This window comes from Monodelphis domestica, chromosome 7 (genome assembly GCF_027887165.1).
Source record: "Monodelphis domestica isolate mMonDom1 chromosome 7, mMonDom1.pri, whole genome shotgun sequence".
Taxonomy (NCBI): Eukaryota; Metazoa; Chordata; class Mammalia; order Didelphimorphia; family Didelphidae; genus Monodelphis; species Monodelphis domestica.
This window is the reverse complement of record NC_077233.1, coordinates 97,633,640-97,658,944: the sequence shown is the minus strand read 5'-3', so window position 1 is coordinate 97,658,944 and position 25,305 is coordinate 97,633,640. Positions and strand designations below refer to the sequence as shown.

The 25,305-nt window shown below is 35.4% G+C and overlaps 1 protein-coding gene across 4 annotated transcripts in view; it reads left to right on the top strand.

Moving 5' to 3' along the window:
* Positions 1-25,305, top strand: part of SETD2 (SET domain containing 2, histone lysine methyltransferase) — a 143,323-nt gene that overhangs the window by 100,394 nt on the left and 17,624 nt on the right. For 2 of the 4 annotated variants that reach the window (XM_001375941.5, XM_056805191.1), the window contains 6 exons: positions 140-188; positions 2,442-2,622; positions 7,814-8,483; positions 15,562-15,699; positions 22,692-22,831; positions 24,917-25,028. In XM_001375941.5, coding sequence (XP_001375978.3) covers positions 140-188; positions 2,442-2,622; positions 7,814-8,483; positions 15,562-15,699; positions 22,692-22,831; positions 24,917-25,028 — 1,290 coding nt within the window. Of the gene's footprint in view, positions 1-139; positions 189-2,441; positions 2,623-7,813; positions 8,484-15,561; positions 15,700-22,691; positions 22,832-24,916; positions 25,029-25,305 lie in introns of those variants that run through there. The other 2 variants (XR_008913494.1, XR_008913493.1) reach the window with 1 other exon arrangement.

The following is a 25,305-nucleotide window of genomic DNA, read 5'->3' as shown; positions in this document are numbered from 1 at the left end:
AATGTGAACATTAATAAACTTTTGTAAATAATATGTCTGCCCAATCCTTCCTGCTTCTCCCTTGCCTTGTAAAATTATCCTTTTTTAAACAATTGAAACCCTTCACAAAACTAACCTTCCCTCTGGTTTGTTTTATTAGGAAGTGTATCGAATTCCCAAAAAGAGTCAGACTGAAAAAGAGAACAATGGTATGTATTCACTGGTCCTCTATAAATAGGTTTGTGTGGCACCAAATGTGTCCTTTTTCTTCCTATTTCCTTAGTTGCACTTTGAGAATTTTTATTGTTTCTTCTTTTTATCTTTGTTTCCTTAGCACTTTGCATAATGTGCTTAATAAATATTTGAGGATGAAGAAACTTTTCAGAACTTTAGTGCCTTCATCTATACAATCGGGTTGAAGTAGATTTTCTCTAAACTCCTTTCCAGCTGCAAATTTCTATTTCAATGTAATATTTACATGTACTATTTATTTATTATATTTAATGAAAATTTAAATTCTTTTTCCAAAAATCATATGAGTACTATCACTATTGTTTACCTAGATTTTTTTAAATGCATTTGATAAAGTATCTCATGTTCTTCTTGTAGAAAAGATGAGAGAGAGAGAGAGGTGAGCTATACATCGGTAAATTTAGATGGCTTCAGAAATGGTCGAATAAGCATAGTCATGTGCTGCTTCATGTCAACATAAAGTTACGCATGGATCTTAACTTGGCCCTGTGCTGTCTAATATTTCTAAAAATGATTTGGATAATGGAACAGATGGCACAAAACTAGGTTAACCAAAGTTCAAAAAGATCTTAAAACATTAAAAATTCATATTGTATTACTAAAATAATATTTAGTATAAATAAATAGGGCAACTAGGGGCAGCGGATAGAATGGCTCAGACCTATAGTCAGGAAAGCCCAAGTCCAAATCCAACCTCATATAACAACTAACTGAGTGACCCTAGCAAGTTATTTAACCCTTCTTTCCTTATTTCCTGATCTATAAAATAAGCTAGAGAAGGAAGAGGCAAGCCATTCCCGAATGTTTACCAAGAAAAACTTCAAATGAGGTTGCAAATAATCAGACAGTTTTCAGTTGTGACTTGCCCAGGGTCGCTCAGGTAGTTAGTGTTTGAGGTCTGATTTGAACTCAGGAAGATGAGTTTTCCTGACTCCAGGCCTTGCACTGTATCTGCTATTTCCCAATTGCCTGAAATAAATATTAAGGCTTATATTTGAGAAATCTGCTTTGAAAGTATAAGATAGGGGAGACATGCTAAGATGGAAGTTTGTTTGAGAAAGATCTAGGGCTCTTCTTGGTTATTAGTCAGTAGTATGAAATCACTTTTAAGATTTTGAGCTGCCTTGAGACATAATCTTCCGGGGATAAGGAAATGATAATCCCACTGTACTTTGTCTTAGCCAAACTATATCTAGAATATTAAGTTGAATTATAGGCATCTCATTTTAGAAGGGATATAAGATAAGACAGAGAGTGCCCAGAGGAGGAAAACTGGATTATTTGATCCTAAAAGATAAAAATTTAAATGAAAAGGTAAAATTAGCAAGAAGAGAATTTAGGCTTATTCTCTTTAAATACATAAGGCTACCTTAGGAGATATTGAGTGCTTTCTCCCTTCCTTGAGATCTTCAACCTGAGAGTTTTTGGATATTGGGTACTGATTGTACTTGTAATTTATTTTTAGGTTATCTCTTATAACTTGTTATATTCCTCATATGCCTTTGAATTCTTCCTCATTTTCCCTGGATCATTCCTGTTTGGGAATTCTAGCCGGGTTGTCTCAGCTTAAGGGAAATGGAAATCACCCAAGTAGGTTTCTGTCTTGAGTAACTATTGGATTAGGCTGGTCACTAATGGATTTTCAACTCCCTTTTCTTCATGCTTATTGCTGATTACCTGTTTCCCTCTAGTCAGTGGCTCTGACCACTACATTAGTTTTTTCTTCTTCCCCTTTCTTTCCTTCACAAGCCTGGACAGAGTCAGATCTCTTTCAGAATCTGAGATTCAAGTAGATTCATTACCCTTATGGGTTCATTCTGAGTCATAAACCTAAGGCCTTTTTTGTGCTCACCTCTGGACGCAGGCATCCAGGATGTTTTTAGGGACACTAAAGAGGAGGTCTAAGTATTAAAAGTTAATTAGTGAGATTTTAGTATGTTGAGGGGTGGGATGGAGTTCTGCCATGTCTTGTGAAATAAGTTATAACTATTCTGTGCATGAAGCATAATTTCTTTCTTTTGAAGTGTTAGAGAAATTTTTTAGAAAAGAACTATAATTGTCATCTTGTTTGTCATTCGTAATAGTATCTCTTTTACAGTTGTCATCCCATTCAGGATAGATAATGAGTTCATTTATTTAGATTTGAGATTTTAATTTACTTTAATAATAGCAAAGAGGAAGCATTTACTGACTGGTTGTTTTTCTTTCAGGTGATAGGGGAAGGGATGCTATAGGTCTCAGAGACCAAGCAGCTACCCCAAAGACTCCTAACCGATCCAGAGAAAGAGAACCAGAAAGGCAAACACAAAGCAAAGAAAAAAAGAAACGAAGGAGTTCCCTTTCACCCCCACCTTCTGCTTATGAACGAGGAACAAAAAGACCTGATGATAGGTTGGTAGGAGCAGCATTTACCTTATAATCTGATCAAAAATAGAAGTACCTAAGCAAACATTTTGTAATTTCAATAGGAGGGTTTACAAGTAACAATTGATAGAGCTAATAATATGTATTTTATTTTCTTTTTATGTTTTTTAACGTCAGATTTTGTTTATGCGTGAAAGCTACTGTAAACAACTGATAACTGCTGTTTTTTTTCCTTGTATGACATTTGAATGACATCATGGAAAATATTTTACCCTTTTAAGAAAAGGTATTAGGTTATTTTTCAAAAGTGGTAGAATTATGTCTTTGTAAGTGCTTTATTCTGGATATGGCATTTTGAGGGGTAGAGCCAAGATTGCAGCTGAAAGTGAAAGTCAAAACCACTCTGGTAATCCTTCTAAACTAATCTTTAAAAAGCACCTAAGATAATAAAAGTAAAAAAAAAAACAGCAAGATGGAGTGAGGGGGCTCTCCTACTGAAGACAACTTGAAAGGCAGGCAGAGAGAGTTGGATTTTCTTGGGATGAGGGGGAACTGAAAGTAAAACTGCATACAGAGGAGTGCTGACTGACACCCTACCCCCATTACCACCCCAAGGTTCCACAGCTGGACATAGACTAACTTCAGGATCCCAAGACATAGGCTACATCAGCAAAAGAGCACCTCAGATCTGCCCTTGAAGTCCCAGCCCCTGGTACTAGCCTGCAGTGAGACCCAGAAGTCCATAGCACTTGTCTCTTTCAAGCTAATGCTGCTGTGGTAAAGATCAAGCTCCAGGGCAAAATATCTCACAGTGCCACCTATAAGCCAGAAGCAGAGGAGACAGAATCTGTAAGCAGGTTTTAGAATTTCCACTTTACAAGCAAAAAGCAAAAAACAAAAAAACATCAGCAAACCTTGGAAAATTTCTATGAGGACAAAGAGCAAAGCACAGACCCAATAGGGTATGGTGAGATTCAAGTAACCACATACAAAATTGTAAAAAGGGGAAATGGGGGGGAGGGGTCTCAAGTTCCTCAAGCTCTAGAAGAATTTTAAAAGGAATTAAAAAATCAAATAAGACAGGTCAAAGAAAAATGGGGAGGAAAGAAATAAAAGTAATGTAAAAAGAAAATGGGTTAAAAAGCAAAATTGGTCAACTACAAAAAGAAGTTGAAAAATCCAATATAGAAAAGTTTCTTAAAAACAGAATTTAACCTACTAGGAAAAAAGGCAAAAAAAAATCCAATGAAGAAAAGAGTGCCATGAAAAGTACAATGGACCAAATGGAAAAGGAGGATCAAATGGTCATGGAAGAAATTCAGTATTTAAAAATTAGAATTGGGCATATAGAAGCTAATGACTTCACTAGACATCAAGAAACAATAAAACAAAATCAAAAGAATGAAAAAGTAGATGAAAATGTGAAATGTCTTATTCAATGATATGGCATTTTACATATACTAATTATTTAAGAAAGGAAAGATTGGCTAGAGCAGAGATTTTGAACTAATAAGTGCTTAATAATAAAAAAATGTATTCCCCCCCCCAAAAAAAATATTAAAATGAATGGAGCCAAGATGGCAGAGAAAGCACTTTCCTGTTCTCTCCAGATTATTCTCCTACCAACTTTTAATATGACACCTCAAAACTAATTCTTGTGAGGCAAAACCCAAAAAAAGAATGAAGTGAAATAATTGTTTAGCCCAAGACATCTTAGGTCATTCAGCACAAAAGGTGTCACACCAGGGTGAGAGTGGGGCACAGACTAGCAGCACCAGCTTCTGTAGCTCAGCCCATGGAAAGTAAATGGTCAGACAACTGGTCAGGAGGAAATTTCAGGGGTCCCTTAGCTTGCTCTGGGTGCCGACACACAGATCCAGATCCTGGAATGTAGTCCGAAGTTGTGGTTTCAGGGTGATCAGGAACAGCTGCAAGAGAGTTAGGCACCCTGGTGTCAGTTCCATGGAAGAAGAGTGTGCTTATGGGGTTGTTCACAGACTAGAGCCAAGGCCATATGTATTAAACACACTTCTTCTTAGATCATACTCCCTTTGAAGAACTGAAAACTTATTGAAACCCCCAAGCTTTCTTTTAAAGCAGCTATTAAGACAGAAAAGAAAAATGACAAATTTAGCAGGGGTATGGAAAAATTGAAACACTAACACACTTTAGGGAAAGTTGGGAACTAGTTCAGCCATTCTGGAGAGCAATTTAGAACTATGCCCAATGAATTATAAAACCATCATGCCCCCTTACCCATCAGAGCTGTTACTAGATTTGTATCCCAAAGAGATAAAAAAAGAAAAGATTCTATATGTACAAAAACATTTATAGCCGCTCCTATTGTTTGTAGTGGCAAAGAATTGAAAACAAGGGAATGTCCATTTTTTGGAGAATGGCTGAGTGATATATGGTTGTAATGTGCTATAAGAAATGATGAGCAGGGTGATTTTAGAAAAACCTGAAAAGTGAAATGAGCAGAACCAAACAAATAGTAACAGCAATATTATATGATGAACAACTGTGAATGCCTTTGCTATTCTCAGCAAGTCAGTGATCCAAGATAATCACAAAGGATTTATGAAGAATATGCCAGCTGCTTCCAGAGATAATTGATGGAGTCTGAATCCAAACCAAATTATAAAATATTTCACTTTCTTGCTTTGCGGGGTGGCGTTTCATGTTTTCTACAAAGAACTAATATGGAAAAATGTTTTGAATGATTATACATGTAAAATCTATTTTAGGGAGGGGGCAGGAGAAATAGTTTAACTCAAAATTTAAAAAACACCATGAATATTAAAAATTATTTTTATAAGTAATTCTGGAAATATTTTAAGAGTTAAAATTATCCATTTATTATCCATATATACCAGGTAAGCCTTTTTAAAAGTTGATTTTTTTTGCTATTAATATTTTTAAATATCTATAAGCCTTTCATTTATATGTGCCCCAGCATATGTACTTCTACACTTCTCTCCCCTTACCCCCACCCCCATTCCCCATTTCCCTTCCATCTATTCCACCTAGCATATTTTGCTTTATTTTTTAGTGGACTGATGATATCTTATTAGTGTACTTCAAGGAGTTTTTTAAAACTCTTGCCTTCTCTCTTAGAATCAATACTAACTATTGCTTTCAAAGCAGAAGAACAGTAAGACCTAAGTAATGGGGGTTAAGTTACTTGCCCAGGGTCACACAACTAAAATGTGTCTGAGGCTAGATTTGAACCCAAGACCTTCTTTCTCTATGCTTGACTCTATCCACTGACCCACCTAGCAGCCCCAAGAATAATAATTTTTTAACAAAAGTTTCAGTATGCAGTTTTTTAGTTTTTGCCTCTTCCCTTATAGAGTAATAGGAACAGAAATGCCTGGTCTGCTAAAGAGACTCACTATTTTTATTATTTTAGTTAACTCCTTGTCTTTATCTTTTGACAAGATCATACTCCCTTTCCTGCTTTAGAGAATTATCAAACTGACCATTAAGGTAGGTCAGTGTGTCTGTTGTAAACTATGTATAACACTTAAGGTCACCTTAACAAACTTTAAGCACAAAACCAAAAACTCCTTTTTCTTAAAAATGTGTTTACATTCCATTTGGAGCTACAACTTGATGACACACTATGGGAATCTGGGATAACTTATCATAGAAGACCCAAATTGATCCTTGAAGGGAGCTAACAGTTTTGAGATGGCAGAATTAAGTAATTAAAGATCTAGGTATAGGACATTGCCTCTTCCAAAGGCATAAGAATGACAGATAGATTTCAAGAGTTCAAGGAATGATAAGTAAGCCGGTTGATCTGGAAGTTTGAGTAGTCATATAAAGTACAAAAAGGTATGTTGGAAGCAAATTATAAAGAGCCTATAATGCCAAAGTGAAGCGATTTGTATTTTATCCTAAAGGAAATGAATAGAAAGTCATTGAAAATTGTTTAACAATGAAATTAAATTGTTAGACCTCCGTATTAGAAAGATGAATTTGACAAGTATAGGAAGAGTATCTTGAAACAGAAAAGACCTGAGGTCAGAAATGAACAGGAAATTTGAATTCGCAGTCAGATAAAAGGACTATCTTTTCTGGGGCATAGAGGGAGCTGAACATTAGTTCAGTCATTCATCAACAAACAGTCCTTTTTGGACCCCTGCTGCTTCCTCTCCGCAGGAGGCATCTCTCTCCTTTGCGTCACTGAGCAATATTCCTCTCTCCCCTCAACTCCTCCATACCCTGCTACAAACCTTCTTTATCCCCTGTTCTTTCACTCCTCTCATCTTTTCCCAATAAATATTATAGGTCAGGAACTAATTCTGAGGTCATTGTAGTATTCTTAGGAGAGAGTGAAGTAATTTGGTAGGAGAAAATAATGCAAATGAGGCTGTGAAAATAGAATTTAAAAATATGACAACTTAAATGGGAAGTGGGGATAAGGGAAAGGGGGAAAACCAGGGATAATTCTAAGGTTGTGGATCTACAATCCTTGAATACTAGAATGATTATAAAATGGGTACATTTTAAGAAGAATTGGGTTCATTGTAGGGAAAATGAGTTCTCTTGGGCATGTCTCTTAGGTGTGAATACCCATCAGACATCCAGGTAGAGATATGTAGCATATAGTTGGTAATGAGAGTCTTAGTAGAAAAATGAGGGTTGGATAGATACTGGATATAATAATTATTCCCATAAGAGATGAATAAATCACCATGGCATACCCATAGTTATGGAATAAGACAAAGATAATCCTGAAAAAGAAAGGAGATTCAGGGAAGTAATGTTATAAACTGAGAGAAGAACTAACTGGTCAACTGAGACAAAAAAAATGACTGCGAGAAAACTTTTTATTGAGCAGTTCTTTGTAGCCTTGGTGTAGTGGTTTGTCATATGGTTGAGATTGGAACCTGAATTACATAGGATTGAGAATTCAGTACAAAATGTGAAGGTAACAGTTACAATATATAATGGTTCTCTAGGGGTTTAGTTATAAAAGGAAGTAGAGCCATAAGATGGTAACCTTCAAGTCAACGTCAAGAGAAGGTAAGTAGAGACCTAGGCATGTTTTCTAGGCCACATTCCAAGATCCAAGTGATGTCCAAACAGAGAGGGTTGATCAAAAGGGACAAGATTCTGGATGATATAGGCTATAACATTCTTTGAAGTGCTCAAGAGTTTTTTAAATGGATAAAACCTTTCCTGATCTTCTCATCTATTTCATTTTCAGATATGATACACCCACTTCTAAGAAAAAAGTTCGTCTTAAGGACCGCAATAAGCTTTCCACAGAAGAGCGCAGGAAGCTATTTGAACAGGAGGTGGCCCAGCGAGAGGCCCAGAAGCAGCAGCAACAAATGCAGAACCTTGGGATGACTTCCCCCCTGCCCTATGAGTCTTTGGGCTATAGTGGTCCTCATCATAGCTTTGTCGGCTACCCTCCTGGTTATCCCATGCAGGCCTATGTGGATCCTAGCAATCCTAATGCTGGGAAGGTGCTATTACCCACGCCTAGCATGGACCCTATGTGTTCTCCTGCCACCTATGAACATTCCCAGAATTTGGGACATTCAGTAGAACCAAGTCTCACTACTCCTCAGCCAGTTCCAGTAGTGCAACATGTAGCAACACCAATGGAGGTTTCAACTTCACAGTACGTAGCACAGAATGAAGCTGTTGTTCATCAGGAATCTAATGTAGCTGTTTTGCCAGCATCTGCCTCAGGTCCTGTACAGGGACAAAGTTATAGTGTTTGGGATTCTAATCAACAGACTGTCACTGTGCAGCAGCCATACTCGCCTGCACAGTCTCAAACAGCTATATATTACCAGGGGCAGACATGTCAGACTGTTTATGGTGTGACATCACCTTATTCTCAATCAACTCCACCAATTGTACAGGTAACTAATTTTCAAAATCATCATATCTTTGTTTACATTCTGCTTACTATATTAGTTTCACCCTCTCCGTTTTTTCTGTTATCAGGTATTCCATGGTCATTTACATCCTCAGGTCTTTGACATTAGCTATCATGATTGAGAACTTGATATTTTAATCACAGAAAAGTTTGAGACAGCCTGCTTCTTTCCTTCTTCTTTTCTTCACCTCACCCCCCTCATTTTGTATTCATTGTTTTTGTAGTATCTTGAATACTTTTCGATACAGGAACTAATACATAATCTTTTATGCCCAGGATCCTTTATTTTTATTTTATTTGTTTCTTAAACCCATACCTTTCTCTTAGAATCGATACTGAATATTGATTCCAAGGCAGAAGAGTAGTAAAGGCTAGACAATGGGTTTTAAGTGACTTGCCCAGTGTCACACAGCTAGGAAGTATTTGAGGCCAGATTTGAATCTAGGACCTTCCCTCTCTAGGCCTGGCTCTCAATCCCATGAGCCATGCAGCTGCTCCCTTCAAGGACCCTTCATAAAAATAAAACATTAGAATTAATAATGATGAAATTTCGAGGAAGAGACAGGAATCAACCAGTATAAAAATAAAGTCTTGAACTATTGTGTTCTTTGTAATTTTTTTTTTTACAACTTAGGAGTTGAAGAGTTGGTATTAGACTAGATGGCATCCATTTTATCCAATATTTGACTAATTTTTGCTATATGTATCATGTTTTCTTACAATACTTGGTTTTTAAAAATCTAAACTTACTTTAGTGTACTTTATAGATCTCTGAACCAGACATATTTTTGTTAACTTCTTCCTTTTTTATACATCACACTTGTCATATTTGACATTTCCTAGACCAGACATTGTTTTCTTGCACATTTGAGTGCCTACCACTCATACAAGTGAATTCATTCCTGATGCATATTCTTATATTACTTTGAGTCTAGTCATATAATATAAATTAGTTCATGAAGGAATTTTAGAGAAGTCATCACTGAGACTAATCACTTCATTATATAGTTGTGCGTGTATGTATGTGAAGGAGGCCCCAAAATGCTAAAGGACTTAAAGTCCATGAAGATAATTAGAATCTTGGTGTTGTGCACCTATGAGTTGGTCCCTATATAACTTACAAAAGACACATAAGAATGGTAGTTCGAAACAATTGACACTCTTTGTTATCTAGAAGTTGTAAAGTAGAATCCAATTTCTCTATCCCAATGCACCAAGTGATTTCTTTCAGAGTTAGTAATTAAATAAATTCCTAAATCTTCATATTTACTTTTTTCTCTTCCTAGCCAATCTGCCCATCATTCGTTACCATCTATTCGTGAGTCAGGCCTAGTTAATCCTCCCATTGTAATTGAGCTGAAGCCTCACATGTGCTGAAGAAATCTTTTCTTTCTCTTTCTGCCATGTCATCTCAGTTGAGAAAAGTGGACATTAATTAGGTCTGTACCTAACTTGATACTGCTTCACAATATCATTTTGGGGTAGTATCTGAAATTTTTTTTTACTTTTTTTGCTTTTGTTTTATTTTTACCTTATATTGATTTCCATGCACTTTCCTTTTGCCTCCACTACATACGGCCATCTTTCATAACTAAGAATAAAAAAGAGGGGAAAGGCAGTTTACAAAAACAGCTAGCACATAAACTGTGCCTGCCTAGTATAATTTCATAGTATTTAGTTTTGACTTTTTTCCCCATTGACATTGTTTTGTTTTCCTGTTTCTGTTTATGTCACTGCATCTATTTATATGAGTTTTCTCTGTTTCTTTGAATTTTTCATTAGTCTGCAATTTTTCAAGACATAGTAATATTCTGTTACATTCACTTATCTCTTGTTTAGCCATTCCCAGTGATATGCATCTACTTTGTTTTGAAACCTTTGCCACCACAAAAGAGCTTCATTGGATTTTTAAAAAAATTTGTTTTAAAAAAAACCCTGCCCTGGGGGCAGCTGGGTAGCTCAGTGGATTGAGAACCAGGCTTAGAGACAGGAGGTCCTAGGTTCAAATCCGGCCTCAGCCACTTCCTAGCTGTGTGACCTTGGGCAAGTCACTTGACCCCCATTGCCTAGCCCTTACCACTCTTCTGCCTTGGAGCCAATATACAGTATTGACTCCAAGACAGAAGGTAAGGGTTTAAAAAAAAAAAACATCCAATATAAATGAATTCTACTTCAGTCTAGAAAGGAATATAAGTATTATGAATTATTGATTGAACATTCAGTTTCTTCATTAGCATATTTGGTCTCTAGGATGATTTTTATCTCTTCTTCAGCACTGACTGTTGCTGTCTTTTGTCATACTTTGCCAGTTTGAAACTTGAGGGGGTGTTTTGATATTCATTTCCCTTAGGGAAGCTAGATGGTATCATGGATAGAGAATGTTGGATTTTTAGTTAGAAATATCTCGGTTCAAACCCTGGTCCAACAATTTAATAGTTATGTGACCTTTGGCAAGTCATTTAATCTCTTTCATCTTCCTCTGAAAAATGAGAGTAATAGTCCTTACTTCATAGGGTTAATATGAGGAGAAAATGAGATAACTCAAAGTTCTTTGCAAACTTTAAAACTTATATAAATGCTACATTATGCTATCATTTTATTTAAGGCCATCTTTCAAGAAAAATATTAATTTATAATTCTTTTGAAAATTTCATGTCTTTTGATCTACATGTCCTGTCAAAAGTGGTGTTAGTCTTAATATTCATGTTAGGTTCTTATGTTTCTTGGATGTAAGATCCTCATGTGGAGGCAATGATACAAAAAAAAATCATTTTTTCCTCCTATCAACATTTCCTTATCCTAGTTGTTTCAGTTTTTAGAGAAAAAATCAATTTCATATAATTGGAATTATCTGTTTTATTTTTTGTAAGCATACTTGTATCTCCTTTTGAGTTAAGAATTCTTCCCCATCTCCTAATCCAAGATGTGAAAATGTTTGTTTTGGTTCTCTACTATATTTTTGTGAAATATTCAAGTCACAGTTACTTTGTGTTCATTGTATTACACATTTTTTTAAGATGTTAATCTAAACCCAAATTCTGTCCAACTACATTCCAGTATTTCCATAAATTCTTATGAAATAGAGTGGTTTTCTCCCGTGTAATTTATATTGTCAAATTTATCAAACATTGAGCTTATTGAATTTGTTTCCAACATGTCCTTTTGTAATATCTTTTACTAACCTATTTTCTCTTTTGTAATTAGTACAAAATAACTTTGGGAAATATTTTTCACCTTTCATTCCCCTTTATTTTCCTTCTACTTTTAGATCTTTTACCCTTACTGTATTTGTGGGGAATGTTTTTTCCTTCTCTATAAGTTATCTCCTTTGTTTGATGGTTTTATCACCAAGTCCAAGTTAGATTTATGTCAAAAATGCTTGAAGGTTTCAATATTAAGAAAACAGTATAATCATATTGAAAACACAACCTCATGCCACTATCTGATAGAGGGTGGGGAAAGAAACACCTTTTTTAGCTCTAACATATATTTGTAATTTTTTTAAGATTACTAAAATAGGCATTGACTCGTCATTTTTAATGTAAAAACAGAAATATCTGAAACTCTTTACTATGAGGAAAGCACTATCTTTTCTAGGAAATGCAAGAATTAAGGATGCCTTTCACAACTACTTGATGCAGTTCTAGAAATATCAGCAACTGCAGTAAGAAAAGAGAAATTAAAGACAAGCTTAGAGGAAAGAAAATATTTTAAAACTGTGTATTTGCTACTGTGGACCTGCACTAAACTGAGGTAATAGCTGTATCAGAGAGAAGGGGATGCATGTGATAGATCTTAATTGACAGGTTTCAGCAAAAGATTGGATATGGAAAATAAAAAGTTATTGGTAGGATGGTGATGTCTTTTACAGTAATGGAAAAGTTAGGAAAGGAGGGGTTGAGGGAGAAGATAATGAGCCTGGTTTTAGACATGTTGAATTTTAAGATGTCTATAGGTCTTATAGTTTGAAATGCCTAATGGATAATTGTAAATTGGAGACTAGTTCAGCAGGAAGGTTAGGTCTGTGTATAAGTGGATTTGAAGATCATCAGCGTCAATATGATAGTTGAATCAATGGAAATAAAATGGTATTTAAGGGCTTGGGACAGAGCCCTGTGTGATACCCATAGTTGGTAGAGATGACTTGAATTTAGATCCAACAAAGGAGACTGGGGAGCAGTGAGACAGGTAGAAGGAGAACCAGTCTCACAGAAACCCAGAGAGAAGAGACCATTAAGGAGAAGAATGTCAAAAGGTGTCCTTCTCCAGAGAAGGATGACAACTGAGAAAAGATCATGGGATTTGGCAATTTAAGAGACTTTAGAGAAAGAATTTTGGTTGCATTACAAGTTTGGAGGCTGAATTGTAGAGAGTAAGAGGAAAGAAAGTAGAGGTAATATATTGGTGACGGGAAAGATTACTTCTTAAGTTTGTTTTTAAATTATTATTATTTTTTAAATAAACCTTTTTTTTTTTAAATACTGTGTATTGGCTCCAAGGCAGAAGAGTGGTAAGGGCTAGGCAATGGGGGTCAAGTGACTTGCCCAGGATCATACAGCTGGGAAGTGTCTGAGGTCAGATTTGAACCTAGGACCTCCCGTCTCTAGGCCTGGCTCTCAATCCACTGAGCCACCCAGCTGCCTCCTACTTCTTAAGTTTAGCTCCAAAAGGTAGAATGCATGAATCAAATGAGGAATTTTTGATGATGAGCGAAGACATGGGCGCAGTAATAGGCAATAAGTAGAGTGCTGAGCCTAGAGTTAGGAAGACCTGTGTTCAAATGTCTCCTCAGACACTACCTTGGGCAAATCACTAAACCTCTGCTTCAATTTTCTCAACTACAAAATGGGGATAATAATAACCCCAATTCTAAGGACAGTTATCAGAACCAAATGAGATAACATTTATAAAGTGCTTAGCATAGTGTCTAGCATATAGTAATATTCCATTCCAGGGAGAAATTAGAGGTAAACGGAAGAGTAGGAATTCTAAAGGAAATAGTCATTTCCCATTTTTCAACATCAATAGTTTTTTCTGAATAGGTAAGGTTAAAATTGTTTAGAATTATTTGCTGTTGTCTTACTTAGTGTTGATTTTGGTTAGTATTCTGACTATGCATACAGATAACTGGGAAATGATTCTCCAATTCATGACCATTTATTTCATGCCTACTAAGATATAATTAATTTTATGTTATGCTAGTTATAAATATCAACTAATTGTTGTTTGATTAGTTAGTGCTTACCATGTCCAGTAAGGTACTCCAAGCATCTTTTTTTTAACCAAAGACTTCATGCTGTGTAGGATTGCAAGTAAATCTTTTCCTATATAAGCTTTTAAACATTGCTGTGTCTTCGTACTTAGTTCCATTTACAAACATGTTTTTACTGTTCTCCCTTAGCCTACCTTTGCATTAATGTCACTATGTATAAAGTATATATTAAAGTATATATTAAGTATATAATAAGAATTTCTCTGCTTCCTTATCCTCTACAATAGAATGTTATATATTTTCAGATGTACCAATAGAGATCTTTTTATAAATACATGAAATGTTTCTTGTTAAGATGAACATTTAAACCAACTTTTTTGTTTGCTCCTCCAAAGAAGACTTATGAGACATCCTTACTTTTAACTGTAATTTCTTTTTATCTTCTCATTTCATTTATGTTGAGAATGTCATTATTTGAAATGATTCCTGTTCTCTGGTAGATTATCCATCTCATCACTTGTTAAAGGATCTTATGTAGAATATGAATAATTAATTGATTAGTTTAACAGTTAAGTTAATTTCTAAGCTAAAATGCTCTTAACTCTGATCCTTAGCCACTATTCTGACAAAATTACTCATCAAGTTCAAGGAGACTACATTTAAACGCAGTCCGTTTTTACTTCTGCCATCCCTTTCCAGCTTGTTAAAATCTGCCAAATCTTGTTTCAGTGGCATAACCAAGAAACTAGCTTCAGTGGAATATTGAAGTAGAAAAAAAGATAGCATTTTTTCCCCCAATATAGAAAGGTTTGGTATGTGAAAGGTTAGATTTCTAAAAGATGTCGTTTAGAGCTTTAATAGGCAAAAATAGGTCAAATGGATAAAAATGAAAATGTCTTAATTAGGCACTTCCTAACTATTTTAATAGATTGCCTTGCAAGCTGAGTTCTCTAAGTGCTCAAGCAAAGACTATGATCATCTACAAAACATACTATAGAAAAAAATCCTCCAAGTCCCAATTAGTGGAGAAGCTTGAGGCTATCAGCACTCTTAAGTTTAGCAGTTATAAGATCAGTAGGCTATGCAGATCTGGTGTCCATTGCTAATTTCAGTATTAATATGATGAATTTTCAGGAGCAAGAGGACCTTAGGCCCAAGTAAGGATTATATGGCATAAGCTAGAAACAACAGGTCGCCATTACCTTGCTGATTGGTAATAGATTTGTACCTGTTAGTAGCCTCTGTATTTCCAGCATAGGTGAGATGGGGAGAGAGAGTCTTTTTTCAAAGAAAAAAAGGAATCCTGAATTGGGAGTAAAATAATACTTATGTTACTACCAAGGTTGCTTTCAATTCTTTAATTTCTGTGATTCTCTGAATTTAATCTTCCCACACTTGGATACATTCATTCCTTTTGCTGTTTTCTGAGATGGAAGAAGCAGTACTAGAATTATTTTCAGTGTTGTGGTGTTTGGCTTTTTTTTTTTTTTAGAAGTTCAGCTAATCATCTTTTCTATATTTTCTTCTATGAGACAATAAGCAAGTTGGTGTTAGGAACAAAAAAACCCTTGAAGAAAAGTTTTTAAAGCATTGGGTGATTCCATTTTGGGCTTCACTGCACTTTTATTTTTTTGGTTATGGACCCTACATTCCCTTATTATTTTTATCATATATTGATAATATTAATGGGCCTAGAACGTTTGTAGAAATTTTAAAACTTTGTTTCCAAATGTGATAAACTAAACCCTCTTTTGTTTCAAGAGGTAAAATATGACAATTTAACATTTTAATATCTTCTAATTAATGTGCCATTTATCATAATTTAATTTTCCTTATTTCTCTGTTACAGAATTACCCACAAGCAGCAGGGCTTCAGTATATTCAAGGGCAACAAATTTTTACAGCTCACCCACAGAGTGTAGTAGTACAGTCAACAGCAGCAGTGACTACTATAGTAGCAGCAGGGCAGCCTCAGCCCTTACAACAAGTAAGAATATTTTGCACATGTTTAATTTTTTCTCACTTATTGCTCACCTTTTCTGCCAATTTCTTACTTTGGTTTCTCACAAGTTTCTTAGGTATTTCTCAGAGTACATTCTTCTTGTGTTGTTTGTTTGTTTTTGCATATTTCACATTGAGAGGTAGCACTTTACACCTTAATCTTTATCTCTTTATTGGTGCAGCTTTTACTCTCATTTCATTGGTATTTTATTGATTATTATTACTTGACCATTTCATTGTCATAGACAGTAATTTGGTGGAAATAATAAGAACCTTTGGGGAAATATGACCACTTCATGTAAATGGTTGTGATAGAGGAGAGGAAATAGTGAGTACAGTGGTATGTATATTCTTAGACTTTGAGAAAGTATAAATAGGCAACAAGGAGTTTTAAAGGGTTCAGAGGAAATATAGATGGGATCCCAGGAACTATATTCTATAAGGGAAAACAGTCCAGAAGGGATGAAAAGCTCTCAAAGGGAGATCTTAAAATACAAATAGTAATAATTTTGTGTATGCCATTCTTCAAATCACTATATCCACAAGTATTCAGCTTCCATGTTCATGAATTATCTGTCCATAAATTTCTCTTCCTTTTGCCTCATTCTTCTAAATCCTATTGTTCATCTTTGACTTCCCATTCTTCTGCCCTTTAAAATCCTTCTAGCCTATCTTACATTTGCCCTGATTTTACTTTGTCCTCTTGCTTAGTTTGATTCTTTATTTGTTGAATATTACAAACCTCTACTCCCTTCTAATTCCTTGCCTCTGTTTTTTCCACGCTTAACCCAGCCCCATTCACCAGCTTCCTTCTCTTTTATTGCTCCCATGCAACTGAAGGAAGCTGAACAAAGTCAAAGAAAGATACTTAACCAGTCATTCGGCATTTTTTTAAATGTTAGCTCAGTTTGTCCATTATTGTAGAAGGCCAGGGCATTTACTCTATGCTAATTTTTTAATCTCCTTCCTAATGGAAATTACTTCAAACCCCCTCTCTTCTCATTCTCTCAACACTATCTCCTCCCTATATCCTGTCAGCAGATTTCTTCTTTACTAAGAATCTAGAGGCCATTCACTGTGAACTTCTTCCTCTCTTCTACATTCTACTTTTCAAAGCCTCTTGATTTCATCTCTCTATTCTTTTTTTAAATATCTGATGAAAAGGTAGTCTTCACTAAGGTGTTCATTTACTTTTACTCATGTTCCCATCCCCATTTTCAAGCTCTTCCTTTCCACTGCCCCTTTCCTTGTGGCAAACATATACAACTATAGATCCTTGCAGTCCTTCAGGCTATCATCCTATATCCCGGCTATCATCCTATATCTCACCATCCTTTTTTCCACCCAATCTTATTCCAAAAACTATCTACTCTTTGTTACATTTGCTTTCTCTGCTTTTCTCAATATTTCTTGATCTGACTTCTAATATCGCCATTTATCTGATACTGACAGCAATCAGTCCATGTCATGTGAAGTAAGATTGCTATCAAGGGGAAAAATATCAATTCAGTTGTGAATTCTTACAGTAGGATGATGGAAAATTGATCATAATTATCTTATAAAATGTTGAGAAGCTATGCAAAGAAAACAGTTTTTAAAATGCTCAGCAAAAAAATATATTATTAAACAAGTCTTTGCAATGACATTTGAGAATGAAATTGAAGGTAGGATGGAATTGGGTAAAAAAGTTAGGGGGGAAAGTGTAAAAATAGTGAAGAAAACAGAAACTTAAAAAAAAAAAAGATGATAAATCTGGCCTCAAACACTTCCTAGGTGTGTGACCCTGGGCAAGTCACTTAACCCTTACCTAGCCCAGCACTTAACACTCTTCTGCCTTGTAACTAATACACATTATTGATTCTGTGGCAGAAAGTAAATGTTTTTTTTAAAAAGTCACCAGGATTAGATCAAATATAGAAAAGAGGACTCCATTCTAGAAACTACACAGTTTTGAGAGTAACAGATCAGCAGCATTCAGGGTTTCTAAAAGGAGTACCACTCAACTCCTGTGTTTCTCTGCTCTTTGTTTCTGAAAGAAGCTGGAAGAAATTGTGCCTGTAAGTTCATACAGATTTGTGGACTTAAACCTTAAAACTGAACCTAAACCTAAGCAAGCATTTGTTTTATTCTGACCTTGCCTCCTAATTGAGAAAATAAGAGACTTATTTGCTCTGAGTTTCCTCTTCTCCCATTGTCTCTTATCACAACTCCATGATATTTTCTCTTGCTCCTTATTCCTTAACTTTAGTCTCTAATGAGATGGCCCTTTCTCACAAAGACACTAAACTTGCTATAGGTGATCTTGATTCCATCCTCTTATCTTCCTTTATCTCTCTCTCAGCTAGTCCTGGCAAAAACTCTCTATACTTATTGCTTCCACTTGCTTCTTACTTGTTTCTCTACCTTTTACAATTTGACTTCATCATTCAGTTGAAACTATTCTCTCCAGATTTACTTGTAATCTCTTTTTTAAAATTTATTTATTTCTTTGTTTGTTTTTTTAAACCCATACCTTCTGTCTTGGAATCAATACTATGTTTAGGTTCCAAGGCAGAAGAGTGGTAAGGGCTAGGCAATGGGAGTCAAGTGACTTGCCTGGGGTCACACAGCTGGGAAGTGTCTGAGGCCAGATTTGAACCTAGGCCCTCCCATCTCTAGGGCTGGCTCTCAATCCACTGAGCTACCTAGCTGCCCCCACTAATTGCCTATTAGACATTTCAAATTGGAGACATTCCAAAAAATGTCTGAAAGAAAACTTGGTGTTTTTTCTCTTCCAACTGTATGTTTTTCACTCTCTCTTTGTGACATGAACATTCTTCCATTCTCCCAAGCTTATAATCTTGATATTATATTCTTCTTTTCTCATCTCTTATGTCCATCCCCTCCTATAATATAGCCATTTCTTTTGTTTTCCAGGCCTTTTTTTGCCTTTTTTTCTCCTACTTCTGTTCTCCAAACACTTGCCAAAATAGATTTCCTTGGTTTAGCAAAACTAGACTTCTTTTTGTTACTTACAAATAACACTAGTCATCTTCACATCTGTTCTTTTTCATTAACCATATCATGCCCAGAATTTATTCTCCCTTTGGCTTCTCATAAAATTCCATATTTCCTTCAGACTTTGGCAAAAGTGTCATCTACATGAAGACTTTACTGTTCTCACTAACTGCTAGTGACCTCCCAAATAAGCTCATATGTATTTTGTATTTATGTACATGTTTGTCTTCTCCATAAAAAAAAAAAAAACACCTCTAGAGTAGGGCCAGTTTCATCTGCCCACAATAATGTCTAGCAGATTGTAGGAGCTTTATAAATGCTTCTTGTTCAGTTGTTTGAACCAACCACTTACTTTCTCATTACTTGTTCATAGTGAAAATTCGTTCTGGGCTATACATGTATTATCATGCAAGACATTTCCATATTGTTCATTTTTGTAAGAGAATAATCCTATTTCAAAGGCTGTCCAGCAGTCTGTGTTCTTGACTAGGTGTGACAACTTAGGCAGATAAGGAATGGGAGACAGCTGCATGTTTTAGACCTGTTGCACAGGTGTGAACAGGAGCTGTTCCTTTGACACAGAGTTGTCTTTATTTTTATACTTTAGTGGTTACATTTTTTCTTGGCATACAGTGTTATTTTTCAACATACATGATTTCTTACAGATAATTGGATATGTCACACATTAACTTTTAACAAATCGATTAACATTCTATGACCAACTTGCATATCAAGTTGCTACAACAAAGCAAAGCTTGCTAGATATAAATGTCACAGGCAAGATAACCAGGTGTCAGTGCCCACTGATCTGTGGGATGACCAGCTAAGAAAATCGTTGTTGCTTTTAATCAACTCATAATCAGAATCACTTAGAATATAAGTAACAGAAACAATGCTGCTAGGTGCAGGGTTAAAGGATAAAATTAACACAATCCAAATTTAGGTATTTTCCAATTTCCTGCTTTTATTTCTCTATGTTTCATTATAGTATCTTAGTAATGTTACTGTGGCTTCAGTAAACAGAAAAAACCAGTGAAGTGTGTCATATCAGCTGATGCTTAAGAAGTGATTAATATTCCTGTTGTCCCTGGCTTGCAGTAGAGGGTAGAGAATCTGCTTAAATCTGGGCTGGGTAGGAAATGAGGAGGGGGGTTTCACCCAAATGGATACATAAGAATTTGGGGGTTTAATTCTGTAAATAATAATCTTTGGTGTGGTATTCTGGGTTAAAGTGGGATATATGTATTAATCCTATAAGTGTTTTGCTATCATTATTTTTCCTGAAACTAGGGAGAGAACAATAATCACAGCAATTCCAATAGTAAGAGAAATTAGTGAGTGAAGTTACATAAAGGGGGGCTAAGGGGCTGTCTCATCTTTTCTGGAGGTCACTTTGTAGCCTTCAGTTTCCACCTGTGACCATGTCAGACAGTGTGGGATTGATGTCCCCCTACAATCATATACAACCAAAACCCCCAAATAAAAACCCAAATAAATCAAAATGAAAAATCATATGCTTTTATCTGCATTCTGACTCCAACAGTTCTCTCTGTAGGTGGATAGCATTCTTTGTCATAAGTCTCTCAGAATTGTCCTGGATCATTGTATTACTGAGAGTAGCTACATCTATCACATTTGATTTGTATCATTCCACAATATTTCTGTTACTGTGCATAATGTTCTACTGGTTTTATTTATTTCACTCTGCATCAGCAGCTTTTACTGAAATCATCCTGTTTAGCCATTTCTCAATTGAGGGATGTCTCTTTAATTTCCAATTCTTTGCCACCACAAAAAGAACAGTTATAAATATTTTTGTACAAGTAGGTGTCTATATCTACCCACCTAACTACCCCCTAGTTCCTTTTGTTTTATCTCCTTGGGATACAGATGTAATGGTATTACTGTATCAAAGGATATACATTATTTTATAGCCCTTTGGGCATAGTTCCAAATTGTCCTCCAGATTATCTTTGGGAATAGTGTTTCTCAGCAAAATACATCTTTGTATGTTCACACATTTGACGGAAGGGTGCAGATAATACAAGTTCCTACTCTGGCTTTTATTTGGCCTTTTATATAAGCATTTGATGCAGTGGAGCAAAAAGCTTACCTTACTTTAACGGCCCTCCAACAAGTTTTCTCCCTACATGTATTAAATTACACAACATTCTTTAAAAAGATATCACAACCAAGAACTTGTTTTAGTCCTTTAGTTACTAATATTAAGCAATACTTTAAACATACTATACATGTACAAAATGTTTGCCACTTTCTTGAAGACTGGACATCACAGAATCTCAATCAAAGGTCGATTCCCTATAAATAATGAGGTCCTCCAAATTTTTTATTTTGGTGTGTGTACAACATTTTGGAGGTTAGTTACTAGAAAGTTTCAGTGCCTATTAAATTAAATCAGTCAAGAGTTCAGCTGTTAAACCAAAAGGCATAAAGAAGACTCATTGTGATGCACATGATAGATGATACAGCTTGTCGAGTGTATGTACATATGTGTCTAGCTTAGATCAACATTGCAAATAGATAATTAACTGGTCCCAGTATTGACTAGGCAGAGGATTGTGAAGGGCTATATAGAATTTGGTACAAATTTTTGCTGTCTGTTCTCTTAGCCTATGTTAGGCTCTGTTGAAGTTAAATTCCAGATTCTTTTTTTCTCCTAATAGAGTTTATTATAGTTGAAGTAACATTAGTAATATATACAAGACACGGTACATGGAAAAGGATGTATATTCAAGTTAAATTGTGTTGAAAAACTCACCTATATATAATCTTCAGATCTTGCCCTGCCCAAACAATCTCTCTTTAATGATTATTTTATCTATTCTGCCAATGACCACCAAAAAATCAAGGGGGAAGGTAAGGTTGATGAATACAGATGCTATGTGAGGATTAACCAAAAGAACTGGAGATAATGCATCTGGACAGGAGACTGTGGGAAATAAAGGGAGTGTTTAATTTTTTTCAGGCATTTCAAGTAACTTCTTAATTCCCCCATTGAAACCTTCCTTGAAAGAAAACAGTTATACAAAACTATCTAATAAAGTGATTAGAATTCAAAATTTGTGTCTTCACATGTCTTCATGATGGGGAGAGGAGCTGTTTAATTATCTCTTCACTGAACCCTTCATATTTTCTTTTTCCCAGTTAAATAGATTTTGGCTGGTTCTTGGTCAACTTTTCAATCAGATTGTTGTGGTGTATAATTTTGGTCCTTATAAACATATGAAGCATCATGTTTTTCTGAATTATTGATATTCATCCTTACATAGTAATTCATTTGCATTCATATGACAGTATTTTCATATCCTTGGATACATTTCTAGCTTTTTGCTGCCACAAATAATAATACTCTTATGAATATTTTGGTATAAGTCATTTATTTCTGTCATTGGCTTTCTTGGAGTAGCTCTCTAATAATTCAGAATGCTTTCATCTGGGGAATAGCAATATTTGAAAGCTGAAGAAGCCAGCTTTTTCCTTGCCGGAAAGAAATGCTTCATCACATTTAGCTTTCTGGAAGTGGCCTCTCTCAATTGTTAATGGGTTCCTTTAAGCAAAGGCTGGATAGTTACTTTTAACATACAATGTTGTGCCATGTATAAGTTGTATTGGTTGGCCTTCAAGGTCCCTTCTAGCTGACATTCTTTGGTTCTGTAATAGTAGTTATACACAGTGCTGATGCAATTTAAAAAATAAGCCTAAAGTGATTTTCCTTATTCCCCTACAAATGCATTCTCTTGCAGATAATGGTAGTCATTGTTCCTCTGGCCAATGACTACGTCATATTAAAATTTTTAGAATCTAAATACGTCATATAAAAAACTCAGTCCATCAAGATTACCTCTTGTCTTTGACATTTGTACATTTTAATTGTTCATTACAAAGAGAGAAGTTATTTTGACCTATTCATCCAGATAGGTGGTATATCACTGACTACAAATTGCTTTTGACTTTCTTTAGCCGGAGTTAGTTGTAACAAATAACCTCCTGGATTTGCCACCACCATCACCACCCAAACCAAAAACCATTGTCTTGCCTCCTAACTGGAAAACGGCCCGGGATCCAGAAGGAAAGATCTACTATTACCATGTCATCACAAGGTAAAATCGTGTTTGACACCTAAATGTTGTTTTTCTTGTATAATGGTATAGTTGCAACTTCTTAAGAGTAGCAAATTTTGGTCATATGTTTGTCATTGCTTGGTATTCCAGAGACCTAAGTAGAATGATAGTAATTGATTTTTAAGGGTAGTCTATAATACACAGCTATCAAGATGCAAACACATTTGTTAAAGTAGCTCAGGAATTAGCTCAGTGACTTTAATATGTCCTGGAAAAGATTAAAGGATATGGTAATACAGTTTATCTTGTTATTTTATTAGTAGCCTCACTTTCACTTTTGAGTTGTCACTCATGTACATTGGTGACTGTTCCGTAGAGAGAAAAAAAAGAGGCACAATGTCCAAAAGTTTGTGGAGCAGCCAGTATCCTCTTTGTCTCTGTTTTACTTCCATTCTCTTGAAACCTTTAAGGATCTCAAACAGTGCATGAAGTAGATGTTGCTAATGGATTATTTTAAGCTAGTACGTCTTTCATGATCTCCAGTGCCATTCATGCACCAGCCTTGAAGGACAATGTTGGAGGTGATGTTGGGACCTCTCCAATCTCAATGTGTTCCAACAGCAATGACTTGAAGTGTCATCAACCCTTCTTGATTTTCAGAAGGCAGCCAAGATAGATTTATAAGCAGTAAACAGTATGCATTCTCAGGCTGCTCTCTGGCACAGTGGAAGGGGAAGATTCCAATTTTAAGATGTTTTAGTTTTAAGAATTTTATTTGCTCTAATAGGTTTTGAACAGTAATACATATATAACCCACTGTAATGACTTGTCAGCTCAGAGGGTGTGAAAAAACATAAATCATGTAGCTATGGGAAAATACTCTAAATAAATTAATTTTTAAAAAGGAATTTTATTTGCTCTGTAGTATTTATGGTATTGTAGATTTCACTTGTTATGAAAAGTAAATATTGTCCAAAATCAATGATGGGTTAGGGTTTTTTGGGTGGTTTTTTTTTTAATATATTAAAACAAAAGTTCACAGAATTATTGAGAAAAATGTGTTGTGTCCTACTAATTTTACTTTGTGTACTGCATTTTATGGATTATTCCATGGTTATTGTGTTAAGAAAAGTATAGAATTTGTTTTGTTACAAAGAATGGATCTCTTCTTGACCTTTTGGCTAAGATCAAGTGTTATAAAGAAAAATATATTTTAAAAAATCTCTAGCAAAAGATTATAGTTTTGATGATTGCAGCTTATTTCTTATACGTTGTACCATTTTCTAGGAATGTTACCTCTGCAAAAGAGAATTAACTATATAGTAAAATGTTTTGCAAATCTTAAAGTGTTTTAAAAATGTAAACTATATTTGTTTGTTATTGAAAGTGGTTTGGATTCAACCTTTGTTATAAGTCTGTTGTTGATACTTTTAAAAAATTACTCCCAGTATGATACATACATACATAGGTACATTGGTCGTGCTTTATCTAAAGTAGCCAGTGGCCTTGACAGGTTTGACTACAAATTCTTCCTATACTAAAAGCATACCTAATGGGCTGCTAGTGACTCAGATAGCCAGGCCTAGAGTCTGGAGGTGCTGGGTTCAAATTTGACCTCAGATATTTCCTAGATGTTTGACTCTTGAGCAAGTCACTTAACCCCAATTGCCTATCCCATACTGTTCTTCTACCTTAGAATCAATACTAAGGCAGAAGTTATAAGGATTTTTTTTTAAAAGGCAAATCTATTTTATATTGGTACAGGCCCACATCAATGTATATCTTAAGTTATTGCAATGGCGTGCTGTTTGGTCTCCTTGACTCAGGACTCTCTCTTCTCTAGTCTACCCTCCACTCAGTATGATCTTCTGATGTTATATGACCATTCCACTTAGCCAATTGATGTCCATTCAGGTTTGTTTTTAGCCTATTAAGGGAATAACCCAGACAAGACTAGAGAACAGGATTCTCCAAGAAGTATTGCTACTGGGAAACAGATTCAGATTCTCCTTGGCTTTTTTTTGTTTTTCCATGTTATGTTGAGCTTTGCTTATTGCTAGAGACCACTTCGATTTTAGACCTATTTCCTTTTCTCTAAACTGTCACTATTCACCTTTTTTCTAGGCAAACTCAGTGGGATCCTCCTACTTGGGAAAGCCCAGGAGATGAGGCCAACCTTGAACATGAGGCTGAAATGGACCTGGGAACACCAACTTATGATGAAAATCCTATGAAGGTGAGTATGACTTTTTTTCCTATTCACCAAAGCCGAGGTAGTCTATTCATTGCTCTTTACAGAAATTATCATCCTCGTTGTCTCAGGATTTCTTTAAAAGATGTTGTCATTCTTTTAATGTTATATCCTCACCTGCAGATTTCTGTCAATGTTCATTGATTTTATCCTGGTTAATTTACTCTTGTTCTGAAATGAAGTTAAACTTGTTATATAATATCTCCACAAATATGTAAGTCTAGTTTAAAGAAGAAAAAAGACTACAAGTTCCATTTTGCCA